Genomic DNA, 18,365 nt, shown 5'->3' on the forward strand with positions numbered 1-18,365 from the left:
TCTTTGAGTATTATTAATGATCTCACCATTTGTTAATGATCTCAAAATATGCAAAGTTTCGATCCAAAAATTATGTTTCTTTGTCGCACCCCCAGCTTTCCATGTTGGCACCGTTAGTTTTCACAAATTTTTTTTTTACACCTCTTTGTTTATTACTTTGTTTATATAAAGTTGCAATGTTTTGATCCAAAAATTGGGTTTCTTCTCGTACCCCTAGCTTTCAGTATTTGCACTTGTTAGTTTCACACCTTTTTGTTTCACACTTCTTTGTTTTCACACCTTTTTGTTTTTATGTATATACAAATTTTTATGGAATTTGAAAAGAGTTTTTGTTCTTTGAGTATTATTAATGATCTCACCCTTTGTTAATGATCTCAAAAGTTGCAAAGTTTTGATCCAACAATTGTGTTTCTTTGTCGCACCCAAACTTTCCTTGTAGGCACCAGTTAGTTTTCACATCTTTTTGTTTTGCACCTATTTGTTTATATATAATTGTAATGTTTTGATCCAACAATTTTTTTTCTTCGTCGTAACCCTAGCTTGAAATATTTGCACTTGTTAGTTTTTTCACCTTTTTGTTTCACACCTTTTTGTTTCACACCTCTTTGTTTTCACACATTTTTGTCTTTATATATATACAGATTTTTATGGATTTTGAAAAAAAGTTTTTGCTCTTTGAGTATCATTAATGATCTCATCCTTTGTTAATAATCTCAAAATTTGCAAAGTTGTGATCCAACAATTTTGTTCTTTGAATATCATTATTGATCTCACCCTTTGTTAATGATCTCAAAATTTGCAAAGTTTTGATCCAACAATTGTGTTTCTTCATTGCACCCCCAAATTTTCATGTTGGCACCGTTAGTTTTTACATTTTTTTGTTTTACACATCTTTTTTTATATAAAGTTGCAATGTTTTGATCCAACAATTATGTTACTTCGTCATACCCTTACCTTTCAATGTTTGCACTAGTTAGTTTTCGCATCTTTTTGTTTCACACCTATTTGTCTTCACACGTCTTTGTTTTTATATATACATATCTTTATGGACATTGAAAAGAGTTTATGTTCTTTGAGTATTATTAATTATCTCACATTTTGTTAATGATCTCAAAAGTTGCAAAGTTTCGAACCAACAATTGTGTTTTTTCATCGCATCCCCAGTTTTCCATGTTGGCACCCGTTAGGTTTCACACCTTTTTGTTAATATAAAGTTGCAATGTTTTAATCCAACAATTGTGTTTCTACGTCATACTCTAACCTTTCAATGTTTGTACTTGTTAGTTTTCGCACTTGTTAGTATTCACATCTTTTTGTTTCACACCTTTTTGTTTCAGATCTCTTTGTTTTCACACTTTTTTATTTTTATATATATACAGAATTTTATGGACTTTGAAAGAAAAAAAATTGTTCTTTGAGTATTATTAATGATCTCACCCTTTGTTAATGATCTCAAAATTTGCAAAGTTTTGATCCAAAAATTATGTTTCTTTGTCGCACCCCCAGCTTTCCATGTTGGCACCGTTAGTTTTCACAAATTTTTGTTTTACACCTTTTTGTTTATAACTTTGTTTATATAAAGTTGCAATATTTGACCAAAAATTGAGTTTCTTCTCGTACCCCTAGCTTTCAATGTTTGCAATTGTTAGTTTTCATACCTTTTTGTTTCACACTTCTTTGTTTTCACACCTTTTTGTTTTTATGTATATACAAATTTTTATGGAATTTGAAAAGAGTTTTTGTTCTTTGAGTATTATTAATGATCTCACCCTTTGTTAATGATCTCAAAAGTTGCAACGTTTTGATCCAACAATTGTGTTTCTTTGTTGCACCCCAACTTTCCATGTAGGCACATATTAGTTTTCACACCTTTTTGTTTTGCACATATTTGTTTATATATAGTTGTAATGTTTTGATCCAACAATTGTGTTTCTTCGTCGTACCCCTAGCTTGCAATGTTTGCACTTGATAGTTTTTGCACATTTTTGTTTCACACCTTTTTGTTTCACATCTCTTTGTTTTCACACATTTTTGTTTTTATATATATACAGATTTTTATGGACTTTGAAAAAAGTTTTTGCTCTTTGAGTATCATTAATGATCTCACCCTTTGTTAATGATCTCAAAATTTGTAAAGTTGTGATCCAACAATTGTGATCCAACAATTTTCTTGTTTGAGTTTCTTCTCGTACCCCTAGCTTTCAATGTTTGCAATTGTTAGTTTTCATACCTTTTTGTTTCATACTTCTTTGTTTTCACACCTTTTTGTTTTTATGTATATACAAATTTTTATGGAATTTGAAAAGAGTTTTTTCTTTGAGTATTATTAATGATCTCACCCTTTGTTAATGATCTCAAAAGTTCCAACGTTTTGATCCAACAATTGTGTTTCTTTGTCGCACCCCAACTTTCCATGTAGGCACATGTTAGTTTTCACACCTTTTTGTTTTGCACATATTTGTTTATATATAGTTGTAATGTTTTGATCCAACAATTGTGTTTCTTCGTCGTACCCCTAGCTTGTAATGTTTGCACTTAATAGTTTTTGCACATTTTTGTTTCACACCTTTTTGTTTCACATCTCTTTGTTTTCACACATTTTTGTTTTTATATATATACAGATTTTTATGGACTTTGAAAAATGTTTTTGCTCTTTGAGTATCATTAATGATCTCACCCTTTGTTAATGATCTCAAAATTTGTAAAGTTGTGATCCAACAATTGTGATCCAACAATTTTGTTGTTTGAGTATCATTATTGATCTCACCCTTTGTTAATGATCTTAAAATTTGCAAAGTTTTGATCCAACAATTGTGTTTCTTCGTCACACCCCCAACTTTTCATGTTGGCACCGGTTAGTTTTCACACTTTTTTGTTTTACACCTCTTTGTTTATATAAAGTTGCAATGTTTTGATCCAACAATTGTGTTACTTCATCATTTCCTTACCTTTCAATGTTTGCACTTGTTAGTTTTCGCATCTTTTTGTTTCACAACTTTTTGTTTCTCACCTATTTGATCCAACAATTGTGTTTCTTCGTCGTATCCTAGCTTGCAATGTTTGCACTTGTTAGTTTTTGCACCTTTTTGTTTCACACCTCTTTTTTCACACATTTTTATTTTTATATATATACAGATTTTTATGGACTTTAAAAAAAGTTTTTGCTCTTTGAGTATCATTAATTATCTCACTCTTTGTTAATAATCTCAAAAGTTGCAAAGTTTCGATCCAACAATTGTGTTTCTTCGTCGCATCCCCAGTTTTCCATGTTGGCACCGTTAGGTTTCACACCTTTTTGTTTTACATCTTTTGGTTTATATAAAGTTGCAATGTTTTAATCCAATAATTGTGTTTCTTCGTCGTACCCTAGCTTTCAATCTTTGCACTTGTTAGTTTTCGCATCTTTTTGTTTTACACCTTTTTGTTTCACACCTCTTTGTTTTCACACATTTTTGTTTTTATATATATACAGATTTTTATGGACTTTGAAAAGAGTTTTTGTTCTTTGAGTGAGTATTATTTCACACCTCCAATTTTTAAAAATTATGAGTAATATTTTCTTTTAATTTATTACTCAACATGATTCACTCATCTTTGTTAAAATTTGGATTGTTTTATTTATTGATTCATTCATCTAACTTTTGTTTGGTGTCGTTTTCCATTTATTCATGCATCAATCATCTCTTTCAATTATTAATCTAGGTAATTGATTGTGATTATTAATTTTTCATAGATTTATATGTTTATATATTATAGCAAACTCACTTTTAGGTGTCAATTTAAATATAAGGGATAAGATTATTTTTATTATCTCATCTAGATGTTTAGATTTATTAATAATATTAAATGTTGTAATATTTTGATCCAACAATTGTGTTTCTTTGCTGTATTCACAACTTTTAGTGTTCACATTTATTATGGACATATATATATTATGGACCTTGAAAAGAGTTTTTGTTCTTTGAGTATTGTTTAACACCTCCAAATTTAAAAATTATAAGTATTATTTTCTTTCAATTTATTAATCAACATTGATTCACTCATCTTTGTTAAAAAATTTTGAATTGTTTTATTTATGATTTATTCATCTAACTTTTATTTGGTGTCGTTTTCCATCTACCTGTATTGATCATCTCTTCCAAGTATTAATTTAGGTAATTAATTGTGATTTCTAATTTTTAATAAATTTATATTTTTAGTCAATTTAGTTTGTTGCAGCTATAGCTCTTTCTCCCTGATTCTCTTATTATTTTTTATAAATTTTGATAGAATAATGATTTTTTTTAATGTGAATATCTTTCAAAATTGATTATCTGAGTATAATTCAGTAAACTTAGATTTATATATGTTTAACCCTATTCTCTTATTTTCACTGAATCGATTTTTCATTTTAGATATACAACAAATATTTTATTTAACTATTTGGTTGATTAATCTTAGTCATTATTTATGATTTTTATACTATACAGTTAAAGAATTACCATAAAGTTAGTCATTTTAAATTTTCATTTTCCCATACGATAACATATGGGCTGAAATCCTAGTATATATAATTACAGGTTAAAGGTAAAGTTTGTAGTTAATAGATATGATGTAAAATTATATATACACTTTATGATACAGCTAACAATTATATGTTTTCAAACAACATTGTTGAAACCAAATAAAATATAATCATGTGAAAATTTTAAATAATATGTTCTTAGACCATCTACAGTGTATTCATCTATTATTTTATAATATAGAATAAGTCTAAATTAGAAAATGGTTTTCTCCAATGTGAAAGTCTATATCTGACTATAAAATAGAGGTAGTGTTAAAAATATTAAAAATCACTATATTTAAGAGAAGAAATATAATTCAAGTCTAAATATCCAAAACAATTATCCAACTACAAACCATCATTATACAGTCTCAAATACCTCTTTAAAAACAACATTAACTGTTTTATTCTGGCATTTTCCATCTTTATCTGTAAGTAACACCTTGAATTCTTTTCTGATTGTGACTCGAGAGAAGACAACATAAAGCTGTCCATGTGTGAAAACCGGTTTTGGTAGAAACAATCCAACATGTTCTAGCGTATGACCTTGACTTTTGTTTATAGTAATTGCAAACGCCACAGTAACAGAAAACTGGCGTTGCCTCATACGAAAGGGAAACTTTGCATCAGGTGGACTAACATACATCCTAGGGATAAGTACTCTACCACTAATCTTTTTTCCTGTCACGATTCTTGCTTCGATTACATGATTGGCCATCTGAGTAATAATTAACCTTGTATTGTTACACAAACCTCCCTTAGGATCTATATTCCTTAGCAACATGAAGATGCTCCTATTTTCAACGTTAAAACATGGCTTGGCAATCCAGAAACTTGTATACTGTTTAGAAATTCCTGAGTGTAGATCATATTATCATGAGCATTTTTATCTGACGTTTCAATACTATCAGACCTAAGATATCGTCTCTCCTCACCTGTAAATAAAAAAATAAAAATGGAATTTTAGATATGTATTTAATATTAATATTTCTTAAAATTATTACTTCAATATCCATATTATGAGTTTTGCTTCTCTAATTAAGTCAGCAAGATCCGATTCGGCATCGATAGTACACACAAAATATTCATTAAGATTGATTAGAATACCAAATCTTGAATGAGCCGTTCTACCACCTTCCAAAAGCAAAGCAGCTATACCACTTGAAGCAACATTCATAACAATATTACTTTTAGACTTTATATCAGCACCAAGAATAGTCCACAAGAAAGTTTTCCAGTACCACCAAATCCATGGACATAAAACATACCACATTTGTTGTGATTCACAGAGTGAATGATTTCTTCATAAACACGTCTTTGCTCCTCAGTTAGCATAGGTAACAACTCATTGTACAATTCCTGTTGTTTATGAAGTTTATATATTTTCTCACCTGCGATAAGCCTATTTACACATGTGTTTATCATACTATTATCTGGTTTAGGCATTTTCTCAAACGCCGTAAGAGACGTTCCATTCGATCGCAGCATCAATTCTATTTTAGTTAAACATATATTTTCTATCTGAGCATGTGTCAACATTAGACCTACAACAGTAAAATTAAACACTTATTTATAATTTTGTTTTGCGAAAAATAAATTACATTCAATTAACCAAATAACAATTTGACTTGTGCGGGAAAAAACTTTTTTAAAAAGAATTATTGTCTAAACTGTTTGTGGTCAAATATATATTACTAATTCAATTCTTTTATAAATTTGTGTGGGCAAATATATAATAGTTCAACTAATTTAACAAACCAAAAAGTAAATTAATTATAAGGCTAAAAAGGATTCCAACAAAAATGTAAATGGAAAAGAATTAACTAAAAGAGTAGCTATAATTTAATCTTCAAAAATAGTATTTATTTTCCATTTTTAATAATTTAAAATGGGATTCGATTATTTTACTTTTGAGATTTTCTAATTTTTGTTTTAAAAATAACAATACGTTTTTTAAACAGTTTATTTTTAAAAGTGAAAGAAAAATAATTTGTTAAAATTACTCATTTATATTTTTAATATATATACATTTTAATTGTCAGGACCTTTTGTCTTAATTAGAATCTTTGTTCCTTCTTTTGGTGATAGAGTATCCAGCCGGAATAACATGGGTTTTCCGGAGATTTACATCAAATTAAATGGATATTTTTAGTATATCTTCTCGAGATTTTCAATTCCTTCTATCCAAATCAAACCGTCATAATTATCTACAGAAATTTAACATTTTCGAAAATATAAAATTACTTGAAACAAATATTTACAAAAGATTTAAGTATTTATTTCCACTTTTTAAAAAAATTTAAATTGGATATAAATATTTGATTAATGTTTTTTTTTTTCTAATTTTTGTTTTTAAAAGAAAAATAATTTTAAAAGTGAAACAAAAGGTCTGTAGAAATTTACTAATTTTAAAAACAGGGATATTCTCAAAGAAATATTTGTAATATATTCTAATATTTATTTTCTATTACTTTTAAATTTTAAATGAGACATAAAATTTAGATTTCTGATTTTTTTTTATTAAAAATATGAGAAATTTACTATTTATTATATATTATTTATCCGTCTAAAGCAATTTCAAATAAACAATAATTGTAAATTGTTTAAAAAAACTCTTCCTAATCTTCCTTAATCTCTTTCCTTCTTGAAAAATCTCTGAGATATAAAATCCCGAATCCAATTAATATTCCTTCATTCTTCTTTCTATCAATTTAAGAGGAAGAAGGAATATTAGTCACAAATATTTATGAAGAAATATTAGTAACAAATATTTATTTAAATATTAGTCATAAAAAATATTTAGCTTATTTGTAAATAGAAAGAAATCAAAGTTTTTAGAAAATTACCATAATTTTTTTATGAATAGAGTCCACCATAATTTTTGTGCAACTATAATCATTACAAAAAATATTAGCAACAATATTATTTTAAAAAATTAAGGATTCGGTTAGCAAAAATTAATATCTAAATTTCATTATGTATTCAATTTTGTAGATCCACAATTATGATCAATGATCATCCATGAATTCAACTGAAACCAAAAAAATATATGTAATAGGTTACATATAAATAGAAATATAATTTAAATCTATTTGTAAATAGAAAAAAAATCCAAGTTTTTAGAAAATTACCATAAATTTGTTATGAACAGAATCCACCATAATTTTCTGCAACTATAATTATTACAAAAAACCATTAGCAACAATATTATTTAGAAAAATAAAGATTCAGATTAGCAAAAATTAATAGCTGAATTTTATTATATCCAGTTTTGTAGATCCACAATTATGATCAATGATCATCCATGAATTCAACTGAAACAAAAAAAATATGTATTAGGTTACATATAAAATTATATTTCAAATTACTAAACTACAAAACAAAATATAGAAAATAATACAACCTATATTTTTTAAAGATGGAGAATCCATAGACAAAGTCTATGATTGCTTGATCTTGCTTTCCAAACAACCACTACAACAACAAAAAAAAGAAAAAATTAGTATCCGATGAATCATATAAAATTTTCAAAAGTTGTCTTTGCTCATTTACTTGTAGAATAAAAAAAATCATGGAATAAAAATATGATCATGTTTAACCAAGAGAATAAAATTGAATAACAATCACCACTATAAAAAAAATAAATAAATACAATTAATAAAAATACTTTACCGATTTGATTTTTTTGCTTGCTTCATCAACTTGTTCGTCCAATCTTGTTTTCGATATACAAAAAAATGTCCATGGTCCATGACAGGTACACCTAAAACACAACCAAATAGTACAAAATGAGTAAAACTTTTGATATGATTCAACATAATAATTAAAAATTATAGCAGCATAAAAATTAATCATGCAAAGCATCAAAGCATATGGATAGTACATCAACATGAAAAAAAAAACTAAATCACACAATAGTAAAGTTGATTCATTAGAACCAAAATAATACAAAAAAACATTATACTCTCAAAATATATGTTTAGCTTAATGAATCCGACTTCTACTGTTTTGGGTGAGCCTCTATATATATAGCTTAGAAGGAAAATCGTCATAATTATCTTTACCATTTTAAAATTTTAAAAAATAGAAAATTTCTTTAAACAAATATTCATAATATATTCTAATATTTATCTTCCATTTTTTTAAAAAGAGATATTGTGTAAATATATTAGATTTCCGATTTTGTAAAACAAAATTCGTTTTTTTTTTTAATTTTCGATTTTTTTTTTTTTTTTTTTTTAAACTTAGAAAAGGGTAAAAATGTCCAGTTTTGAATCTCATTAATGGCAAATTAGTAATCTTAAGTCTGAGGATGAATGTGGTGCATTTCAGCAACCTAAATAGAGAGTAAAAGCTTCTTCGAAATATTTTTAAAAGTATTTTTCATTAAAGGCAAAGAAGGTCAATTTTTGTGAGATTGGCTGTGAGCTCTCTCGACTTTTCCTTTAATATATTAGATGACGATGATAAGGTAGTGAGTGATAGATAATTGCACTTCTTTAATAAGAAACAAAGTTACGTATAGCTAAGCTAAATACAGCAAAAATGAAACCCAATTATACATATTATTATGGAATGTATAACATTCATTCAAGTTACCATCTACCAACACCAATACACTCAAAGTCACCGTCTACCAGTACCAATACACTGCATGTTTCCGTCTTTGAAACCTCTCTTATATTTTAACATGAAACAAGGCGCTATATAGATTTACAAACACTTGGTGCAGAGTTACTTATATATGGTACATAGTTCTTACAAGGTCACACCGGCCCATTCTTCTTTTTATAGAATTCTTCAACTTATTTCAAGTGCAATTGGTGTCGTAGCTTGCAAGACCTAGTAGTTCGGGTCCCTCCAATCTCAGGTTGTTCTCAAAGCTGTACCAATGGGGCTTTGCGTTAGAAAACAAGCTTTGTATTGAGGGACAAATGTTAATTGGTCATAAAAGAACTTACTTTTGCATAGGAATGTGTTCAAAAGGTCCTTCTACTGGTATCGTTCCACACAAATCATTGCTTGATACATCACTGACAAACAAAGCATATTTATTAATTCAACTGAACAAAAAAAGACTCAAAGCCTTGTGGAAAACAGAAGTGGTGGTACATTGCTGGAGTAACTGAACTTACACAACTTTGAGGCTTGAAACAGCGGTGAGCTCTCTAGGAATTGGACCGGTTAATTGGTTTTCGTTAAGCCGCCTGTCATGTCGAACAATTTTTACTTAGAAAAATTCACAGCACAAAGAGAGAAAAGCAAAAGAAGAAAAGAGATATATAAAATCATATGATTAGCACAAGTAACACCTACTTTACTAACAACTAGTAATACAAAACTTACAGAAAGACGAGTGACTTCAATTTCCCCAAAGAAGACGGTATCTTCCCGGAGAGATTGTTGCTGTACAGATCCAAACTGATCAAACTCTTCAGATTCCCAAGTTCAAAAGGTATAGTTCCTTGAATCTCGTTTTTGTAGAGTTCACTGTATGAATCAGAGCCAGAGTAGAAACAGTTAATATACAATTATCTAATCACATAATTGGGAACTAACTTTTGCATCAGTAAAAGTTAAGTCTTTCACAGAGCGGTGAGATTGCATACAGATATTGTAAATGTTGAAGCTTCCCAAGTTCAGGTACAAGTTGTCCAGATAAGTTTGAGTTCCCCAAATCCCTGCCAACAACAAGGATAAAACTTTGAGAACATACTAAAGAATCGTTATATCGAACAAGAGAATTCCAATCTAAATAGGCAACAATAACATCACTGAACTGAAGTTAAAACAAAACAAATATCATGTCATTACTCATTTATGAATCTTAAAGAATCAAACTTAAACACTAGCAGAAGCCAAAATCCAAAGGCAACAAAACAGGGAGTAATGCTCCCAAAAAATTAAAATAAAAAATTCAAATCAAGATTATAGTGGTTGATTTCTCAATTTAGATCCTTTAATCTAGAATCAGGTTATAGTAATTGTAATCCATACTAAATGGTTAGCTTCCACAAGAAATGAACTCAAGAATCATCGAATCAAAGATAGATAGATAGAGAGAGAGAGAGAGAGAGGATGTTACAGTCGAGTGACTTGGTTGTGTTGATTACAAGTGACATGAAACCAAGTACAAGGATTAACAAGAGTTGGATCCCAGCTCTGAAGAACATGGTCTGGATCTGACAAGCTCTGTCGAAGAGCGTGAAGAGCGTCGCCTTCGGAGTTTGCTTCCGTTAGGCCAAGTAAAGCTAAGGTTAGTGAGATCAGAGAAGCTGCTAAGAAGAATAGCTCCCGTCGACTGTTTCTCGCCACCATCGGGAGACAAAATTAGGTTTTCGTGATCTCTGTCTGACTTATTCAAACCCTTTTTACAGATCAGAGCAGGCTTTGGTCTGAAATGTACCTTCTTCATTTTTTCTTAATGAGTTTTTGTTTTGTCTTTTTTTTTTTGTTGTTCTTTTTCATTTTTTAAATGTAAGAATTGGAATCCTCAGAAATAATCATCATTCTGATTTCTTATTTTCCTCAGTGTTCAAATTCTTTAAAATTTGAAATTATTTGTGGGGAAAAAACATATAAATAAATATAATAGATTTGCAGCATTTTAGGAAAATATTACTATACTCGATAGTGGCATGTAATTTTTGATAAATTAAATTAATAATTTAAAACCAAAAGACCTTTATATCAATTTTTGTCCGGAGATTCTCAAAAATAGCACCATTTTAATTTTTTGTTCCAATATTAGCACACATTATCAAAAGTTACAAAACTAGCACAAAATCTAATATGTAGATAATTCTACTAAATGCTATTGTTATTTTTTTTTGGACTAAAATTCTACGAGGCCCACCTTTCATTCTTAACATGGTTCATTAACCCAATTGACAAAAATATATTTCCAAAACATCTGAGTCATTCTCGTCTCTCACCAAAATACGATGACGATCTATTGTTATTGCTGGATCTTGTAGCTTCTCCGTCTCTCATCGCTTTGCCGGTCTCTCATCGCTGATACATCGTCACCGGTGTATCATCGTTGTTCTATCATCGGTATATCTCGTTGCGGCTTTGGAATCACGGTTCTTCTTCTTCCTCGATCAGATTCTTCATCTTCGAGTCACATATCATCATCGGGTCTTCCTAAAGGTAAGTTTTACATCCATTTTCACTTGTTATTCTCCTTCTATTGTAGAAATTGTAAGCATTGTAACTTTATATGTGTGGGAATTTGACTTCTTTAAATCCCTAGAAACCTAAATTGCCAGATTTTCATTGTCGGTATATTTCGATCAATTAGTTAGGGCATAAACAAAGCAGATCGTGAGATGATTTAGTGTTGATTTATGTGTGGGTGATTTGCATTTGTAAATTTTATGTTTGTTGTGATTAGCATTTTGGATTTTTCTAGTCTTGTCCCTTCTTAGTAATCTAATTTGTTGCAGAAATGAAAGAAGAGTTACTGTTAGCTGCAAAAAAAAATCTGTTAGTCGTTTAAGGACAAGTTTAGCATAAGTGTCTTTGTGATGAGTCTTGAAATTGTATGTTTTTGTAGCTTATTGAGTTGGTTTTGGAGCTGAGATAGGCCTCCATTAGTTAAGCTATTGTTTTGTACTGTTAGATTTAGATGCTACCTAATGGTAAATCTGAATCATGTTTGCCATATGATTTGAACCTTGTCCAAATACAATTTTTTTTATAAGACAACTTGGTTTTCTTATTACTTATCCTATGTTGTCATCCTTATTGATTGTTGCTTGTGTATTGTTTATTCTTTGTTGCTCGTGTACTGATTTATTTCTTAGTCACATTTGAAAATTCTTGAAGCATTGTTGAGAATTCATGAACAATTTCTTAAAACATATTCACTGATTTTTTTTTTAATCGCAGGTAATGGTAACTGGAGCTTTTTCCAAGTTACATGATGTATGTGCAGTTCCTTGTAAGTCGGAGTTATGCTTTTAGGGTTCGTGATGTGTGTAATCTGGATGAATTCACGCTGGGTTAATTAAGAATATATATTATGGATTCTTTTAGAGAAATTCCTTTAAATACCACTAAAAAAGTTTTTTTTCCCAAAAATACCACATTTTAGTTTTTTTTCCAAAAATACCACAAAAGTTTTTTTTTCCAAAATTACCACTAACACAAAAAATTGAATTTTAAGAATGTAGATTTTTTTTTTTTTATGTTTGGGTTGACAAATTTAGTTTTAGGGTTTAGTTTTTAGGGGTAGGGTTTAGTATTTATAATTTAGGAATTAGTTTTTAGTATTAGAACTTTAGTTCAATTATGTGGTATTTTTGGAAAAAATACATTTTAGTGGTAGTTTTGGAAAAAAAACTAAATTGTAGTATTTTTGGAATAAAAACCTATTTTAGTGGTATTTACGACAATTGCCCATTCTTTTATCTCTTTTGTTTATGTTTAGTGTGTAGAAAAGGTAAAGTACCCAAAGGATTAACAAGGTTGTTCGTGAGAGCCTTAAGCGTGAGCATTTGTGATATAATTTGAATTTGACGTTCATTATATCAAAATGTTTTTTCTTTCTTTCTCTTTCTCTCTCTCTCTCTAGCCTCTATTGTGGCTCTCTTTGATTTGCACTGGTGTTTGTTTCATAAAACACATTTATTTTAGGAAGGACTCAATAATATTCAGGATGATTCCTTAAAATTCAGGATAGCCTTCATAAGTACTTAGGATGACACAAAATCAAATCATTACTCTTATATGTATAGATAAATATCAGGATGTACAATAAAATAAAATCAATATCCCTCACTAAATAGAGTAATTTGTGATATATTAAGGCAAACCATAAATAAAAGATTCAAATACTCATTCTTTAAATTTATGAAGAATTTCATAATGTTTAGGAAGACATCCTTGAAATTCAGGATGACCTTCATAAAATATTTGAGTCTCTTTAGGAAGGAGTCATTTGAGTTTAGGAAGGTCTTCTTAAAACATCTTGATGGATATTCTTATTTGCTACCTTTATTGTAAAACATCAATATGTGCACAAAATCGAATCATTATACATCACTAATGAAATAATATGTGATACAATAACGTAAAACATATATAAAGAGATTTAAAAACATATTTGTAAAAAAATTAGGAAGGATTTCATAGCTTTTAGGAAGACATTCTTGAATTTTAAGAAGGCCTTCTATAATGACCTGAACTCAAACTTCCTCTCAAGTACCTATTTTTTCATCTTCATCATCAACTATCTGCTTTGTTCTTGATATATTTGTCATCATGTATATCATCAACATCAATCACTTAAGTTTAGAGCTGAAATAACAACATGATTAGTCCATGAGTTCAATTTTTGTTTTAACATTACTTCAAGAGATATCTAATATATCACCCCACATTTAAACTAGTTCTCCAACACTACCAGATTGATTAATCTTAAAACCCCAAGAAACACTACCAATTTGATATGTGCTATTAGCAAAACATTTCAAAAACTCATATCTAGATACCTACCTACCATGCCAGCTCTGAAATCAACATGTTAACTGCAACTGTTATAGCTATACAATAAAATATTCAAAGTGGCGTAAAGAAATGCATCTTTATATAAGGAGCAATAAGAAACACTACGTCATGCACAAGAGACTATATAATTGAGACAATACACTTGCATATTCCATTCAGTAGATCCTTACACTTCAAAATTTCATTATCAACTATCTAACATGTTAATTACTTCATAGTACATAAAGTTCAAACTGTAAACCTTATTAGCAAAATGTTGAAAGCGGAGAGAGACAACAGCTGAAGCCAACAACAAAAATTAACAAAAAGAGCCATAATACACATTTCTTAAAATTATAGAGAACCATTTGTAAATATTTGTGGATTTGGTTCAATAATGATTAAAATAGTTTGGTTTATATTATTTAGATCCATTACTAACTGGTTAGCGTTGAAGTTCTTTGCAACGACGAACATTGGTGACGATGATGTGATCCAAATGGTGGGATTCGTCGGACGATGTGGCGTATCAGCCTCCTAAAACCATGTTGCTTCCTCTCACACATGTTTCCGTCATCATCACTACATGCTCTGATGCTTGTTCCTCACACCTACTTCAGCAAGGTCTATCTCTCTTCTCCATCTATAACACAAATCGGTCGAGATTATTAGCTAGTGAATCAATAACAGGATCAAAATAAACTGAGGAGAGATCTACAGATCTGATGGAGGTTTGGGGAATAAAGAGACCGTCGCCGCCGTCGATAAACCTGAAGCCCTTCTAGATGTCAAACTAGTTGACGACAGCGGAAAAAGATCTTAGTCGATCAATTTGACACTTGATTGAAGCTTCACTTTATCGATTTGACACTTAATTGACAAGATCTCAGATCAAAATTTTAAACGCAAGCTTCACCGGAGTTATGAAATCTAAAATCGTGAGTTTTGATTTTTAAGGAATTGAATTTTTCTATTTAAATTAAATAATAATTTCAATATATATAAATGCTACTTTTGGAAAATATGAGTATGTGTGCTAGTTTTGGAAGAAAAACTTGGGAAAACGTCCTATTTCCCCCTCGGAACTATCATATCGTATTAAATCCACACCGAAGTTTGACCTTGTTCTATAGCTCCTTCGAGCTTAAGTCGTCCACCTATTTCTACCCGAATTCGTAATTCTATTGCTATTTCTCCAATTTTTTTGGTTTAAACGGTTTACTAACAAACCGACACAAATCTGGTATGTAACCAATTTTTCAAACCAGACAACATTAAAAATTTGACCCGACCCGTAAACAATATGTCTAACATATTTTTCTTCACCCGGTTTTTGAAACTAAAAAAAAATTACTATTTTGTGAATTTTGATTTCAAAATTACAAAAGTACATTGGAAAATCATTGCAATTAACCAAAAATCATTTCAATTGAGATTTGATAATCTGTCGATAAGGATGAACCAATCTAGTGTCGTCGATGTTACCCACGTCTTTCGTTTTCAGATTTTTTTTTTCTGGGCAAATTTTAAGATTTTTGTTCATCGGTCAATTTTCATAGCAATTTGAATCATCTCTTTGATTCCTTGATTCCATTCTACGCCGTGAATCACTTCCATGACCATTCCTTATCCATCCATTACACACCTAAAGAAATCAAGACTCATGATTTTGACCTAATTCCATAAAACAATCGAAACTACATTAAAAAAAAACCCAGACCTGGTCATCATTATTATCATCGTCATTGTCGTGAAGACAAGAAGAGTGAAGACCACACAAAGACTCTTTGATCTTCTCCGCTTCACCACCACTAGAAGACGACAGAGGAGATTAAGCCACATCGATATCATCATCTCCTCTCACCACAGACGAGCCACAACATGATTTGCTCCGCCCAGATCCCATCTTCTTCTCAAAACAGCAAACTTTATGCTAAAATCACATCATTGCCAATTTGCCACAAGACCCAAAAGTTTTTCCCCAGTCTTCTTCTATCTAATAACCCACATAATCGAAATCCTCAATTCAAAATCCAAAGGATTAGTCTACCTTGGCTGACGAGAGATTAATGAGTTTTATGCAAAGGTTTCTCAATTGTTTTTAAGCTTTATTTTTTTGTGGTTAAATTTTCAGCTTTCTTCATCCGGTTTGATGGGTTTAATTTTAAAATCGGGTTGAAATAAGATTTAATCCGGTTAATAGGATTTATTAGTTAGTTAAGCAAATATTAAACCAATTATAAACCGTATAAACCAAATTTATGGAGAATTAGATGAGAAGTTTTAATCCGAAGAGAAAATAGCAATAGAACTATGGATTCGGGTAGAAATAGGTGGACGACTTAAGTTCGAAGGAGCTATAGAACGAGGTCAAAGTTCGGTGTGGATCTAATACGATATGATAGTTCCGAGGGAGAAATAGGACGTTTTCCCGAAAAACTTAGATGAATGCTATTTTAGGGTATTTCTCATTTTTGTCAATATTTTAAAGAGAACATAAATATTGATTTAAATTTTCAAACTTAATCGTCAAATTCTAACACGTTACTTTCTCTTGGTCAAAACAGAAGACTTTGACTTCCACTTATAAATTACAGTACATAATTTGAGGCGGCAACTAGATAACTAGTCTTACTAATCACAAAATATACTCTATTTAGTAGTAGTATTTGATTAAACTTTTAAAAGTTTATTTTTAAGGTCAATTTCTCGTAATAGAAAGCCTAATCAATGAGCTAAAAATAATAATAACTCATCTTTAGAACTTTAAATTTAATATGTTCCTTTCATAATCATTTTTAACTTTGAATTTTATTATACCGATACTGTGAACATAAGTAACCATATGCGGTTGAGTACGAACTTGTCGTGCTAATCGATCTACAAGTACATGGGATCAAAGTTAAAGAGAAACTGGAGAATTCCTCTAAATCCACTTTGATGTCATCAAGATACACAGAGAAGCCCGGCCAGTCGGACAGTGAAGACACCACCTTCACCAAATCTGAGAAGTCTGTGAGATAGGCTACCTCCCGAAACTCATGGCCTATCATGCACCGCAAAGCCCACACAAAAGCTTCTACCTCAGCGTGGAGTGGTGTGAGACTACGCCGAAAATTCAAGGCACCCATGAGCGAAGAGGATCCTAGGGATGACATACACACCCAGCCGGCGCCAGCAAGCTTGTCGGTATCCTTCCAAGAACCATCAACAAAGCAACGAAATCTGGTAAAAGCAACAGAGAGAGAGAAGCTGCCCCTCACTAACGGAGGCCCATATGTCGTTGCAGCCGGAGTACCCTCCTCCTCCTCTACCTGAGCCGCAAACCATGTTGTCGCCTTACTGGCTGCCAACAGTGCCACTTCTACCGGCTTTTCCATCTCATTTTCGAAAACCTTTGCGTTCCTTGCTTTCAAAATATACCACATAATCCACAGAAAGGCTATAACCTGAACCCCTAGAAAGTGATCGACATTTGCATATATCGAACCTGTGGGAAAACCAACTGCTCTCGTCGGAATATTAGAAAGAGCCCAGACCTATCGCGCAGGCGGACACTCAAAAAGGGCTTGATTTATGGTTTCAACCGAACCACCAGATCTCGCACACTCCAAATCGCATGAAATACCCCGGCGACTTAAATTCGCTGTAACTGATAGGCAACCAGAAAGGACTTGCCACATAAAATGTTGTATTTTAGGAGGACACTTGACCTTCCACACACTAGCCTTTAAGGAAACTATGTCCGGTCCGCATACCACTGTCAGTGTTTCGGAAGGAAGCACCATACGAGCCGTATGATATCCAGATTGAGTACGAACTTGTCGTGCTAATCGATCTACAAGTACATGGGATCAAAGTTAAAGAGAAACTGGAGAATTCCTCTAAATCCACTTTGATGTCATCAAGATACACAGAGAAGCCCGGCCAGTCGGACAGTGAAGACACCACCTTCACCAAATCTGAGAAGTCTGTGAGAAAGGCTACCTCCCGAAACTCATGGCCTATCATGCACCGCAAAGCCCACACAAAAGCTTCTACCTCAGCGTGGAGTGGTGTGAGACTACGCCGAAAATTCAAGGCACCCATGAGCGAAGAGGATCCTAGGGATGACATACACACCCAGCCGGCGCCAGCAAGCTTGTCGGTATCCTTCCAAGAACCATCAACAAAGCAACGAAATCTGGTAAAAGCAACAGAGAGAGAGAAGCTGCCCCTCACTAACAGAGGCCCATATGTCATTGCAGCCGGAGTACCCTCCTCCTCCTCTACCTGAGCCGCAAACCATGTTGTCGCCTTACTAGCTGCCAACAGTGCCACTTCTACCGGC

General features: G+C 31.2%; 2 protein-coding genes and 1 long non-coding RNA gene across 3 annotated transcripts; all 3 read right to left on the reverse strand.

Annotated features, from left to right (window-relative positions):
* Window positions 1-9,089: 9,089 nt before the first annotated feature.
* On the reverse strand, window positions 9,090-11,102 carry LOC104710873 (leucine-rich repeat protein 2). The gene is made up of 6 exons (XM_010427531.3): window positions 10,629-11,102; window positions 10,153-10,224; window positions 9,890-10,033; window positions 9,679-9,750; window positions 9,505-9,576; window positions 9,090-9,426 (listed from the first exon to the last, which is right to left on the reverse strand). Exons 1-6 carry the CDS (start codon window positions 10,859-10,861, stop codon window positions 9,354-9,356), a joined length of 666 nt encoding a protein of 221 aa, XP_010425833.1. The 5' UTR covers window positions 10,862-11,102; the 3' UTR covers window positions 9,090-9,353.
* Window positions 11,103-14,184: 3,082 nt separating this feature from the next.
* Window positions 14,185-15,006, reverse strand: LOC147938183 (uncharacterized). Its single transcript, XR_015567386.1, has 2 exons — window positions 14,786-15,006; window positions 14,185-14,678 (listed from the first exon to the last, which is right to left on the reverse strand). It is a non-coding gene; the product is annotated as an uncharacterized LOC147938183 (long non-coding RNA).
* Window positions 15,007-16,833: 1,827 nt separating this feature from the next.
* On the reverse strand, window positions 16,834-17,463 carry LOC147938184 (uncharacterized). The gene has a single exon (XM_087465516.1). It carries the CDS (start codon window positions 17,461-17,463, stop codon window positions 16,834-16,836), a length of 630 nt encoding a protein of 209 aa, XP_087321642.1.
* Between the last annotated feature and the right edge of the window lie 902 nt (window positions 17,464-18,365).

The sequence above is a fragment of the Camelina sativa genome, chromosome 9 (assembly GCF_030686135.1).
Source record: "Camelina sativa cultivar CO46 ecotype springtype chromosome 9, ASM3068613v1".
NCBI classification, from domain to species: domain Eukaryota; kingdom Viridiplantae; phylum Streptophyta; class Magnoliopsida; order Brassicales; family Brassicaceae; genus Camelina; species Camelina sativa.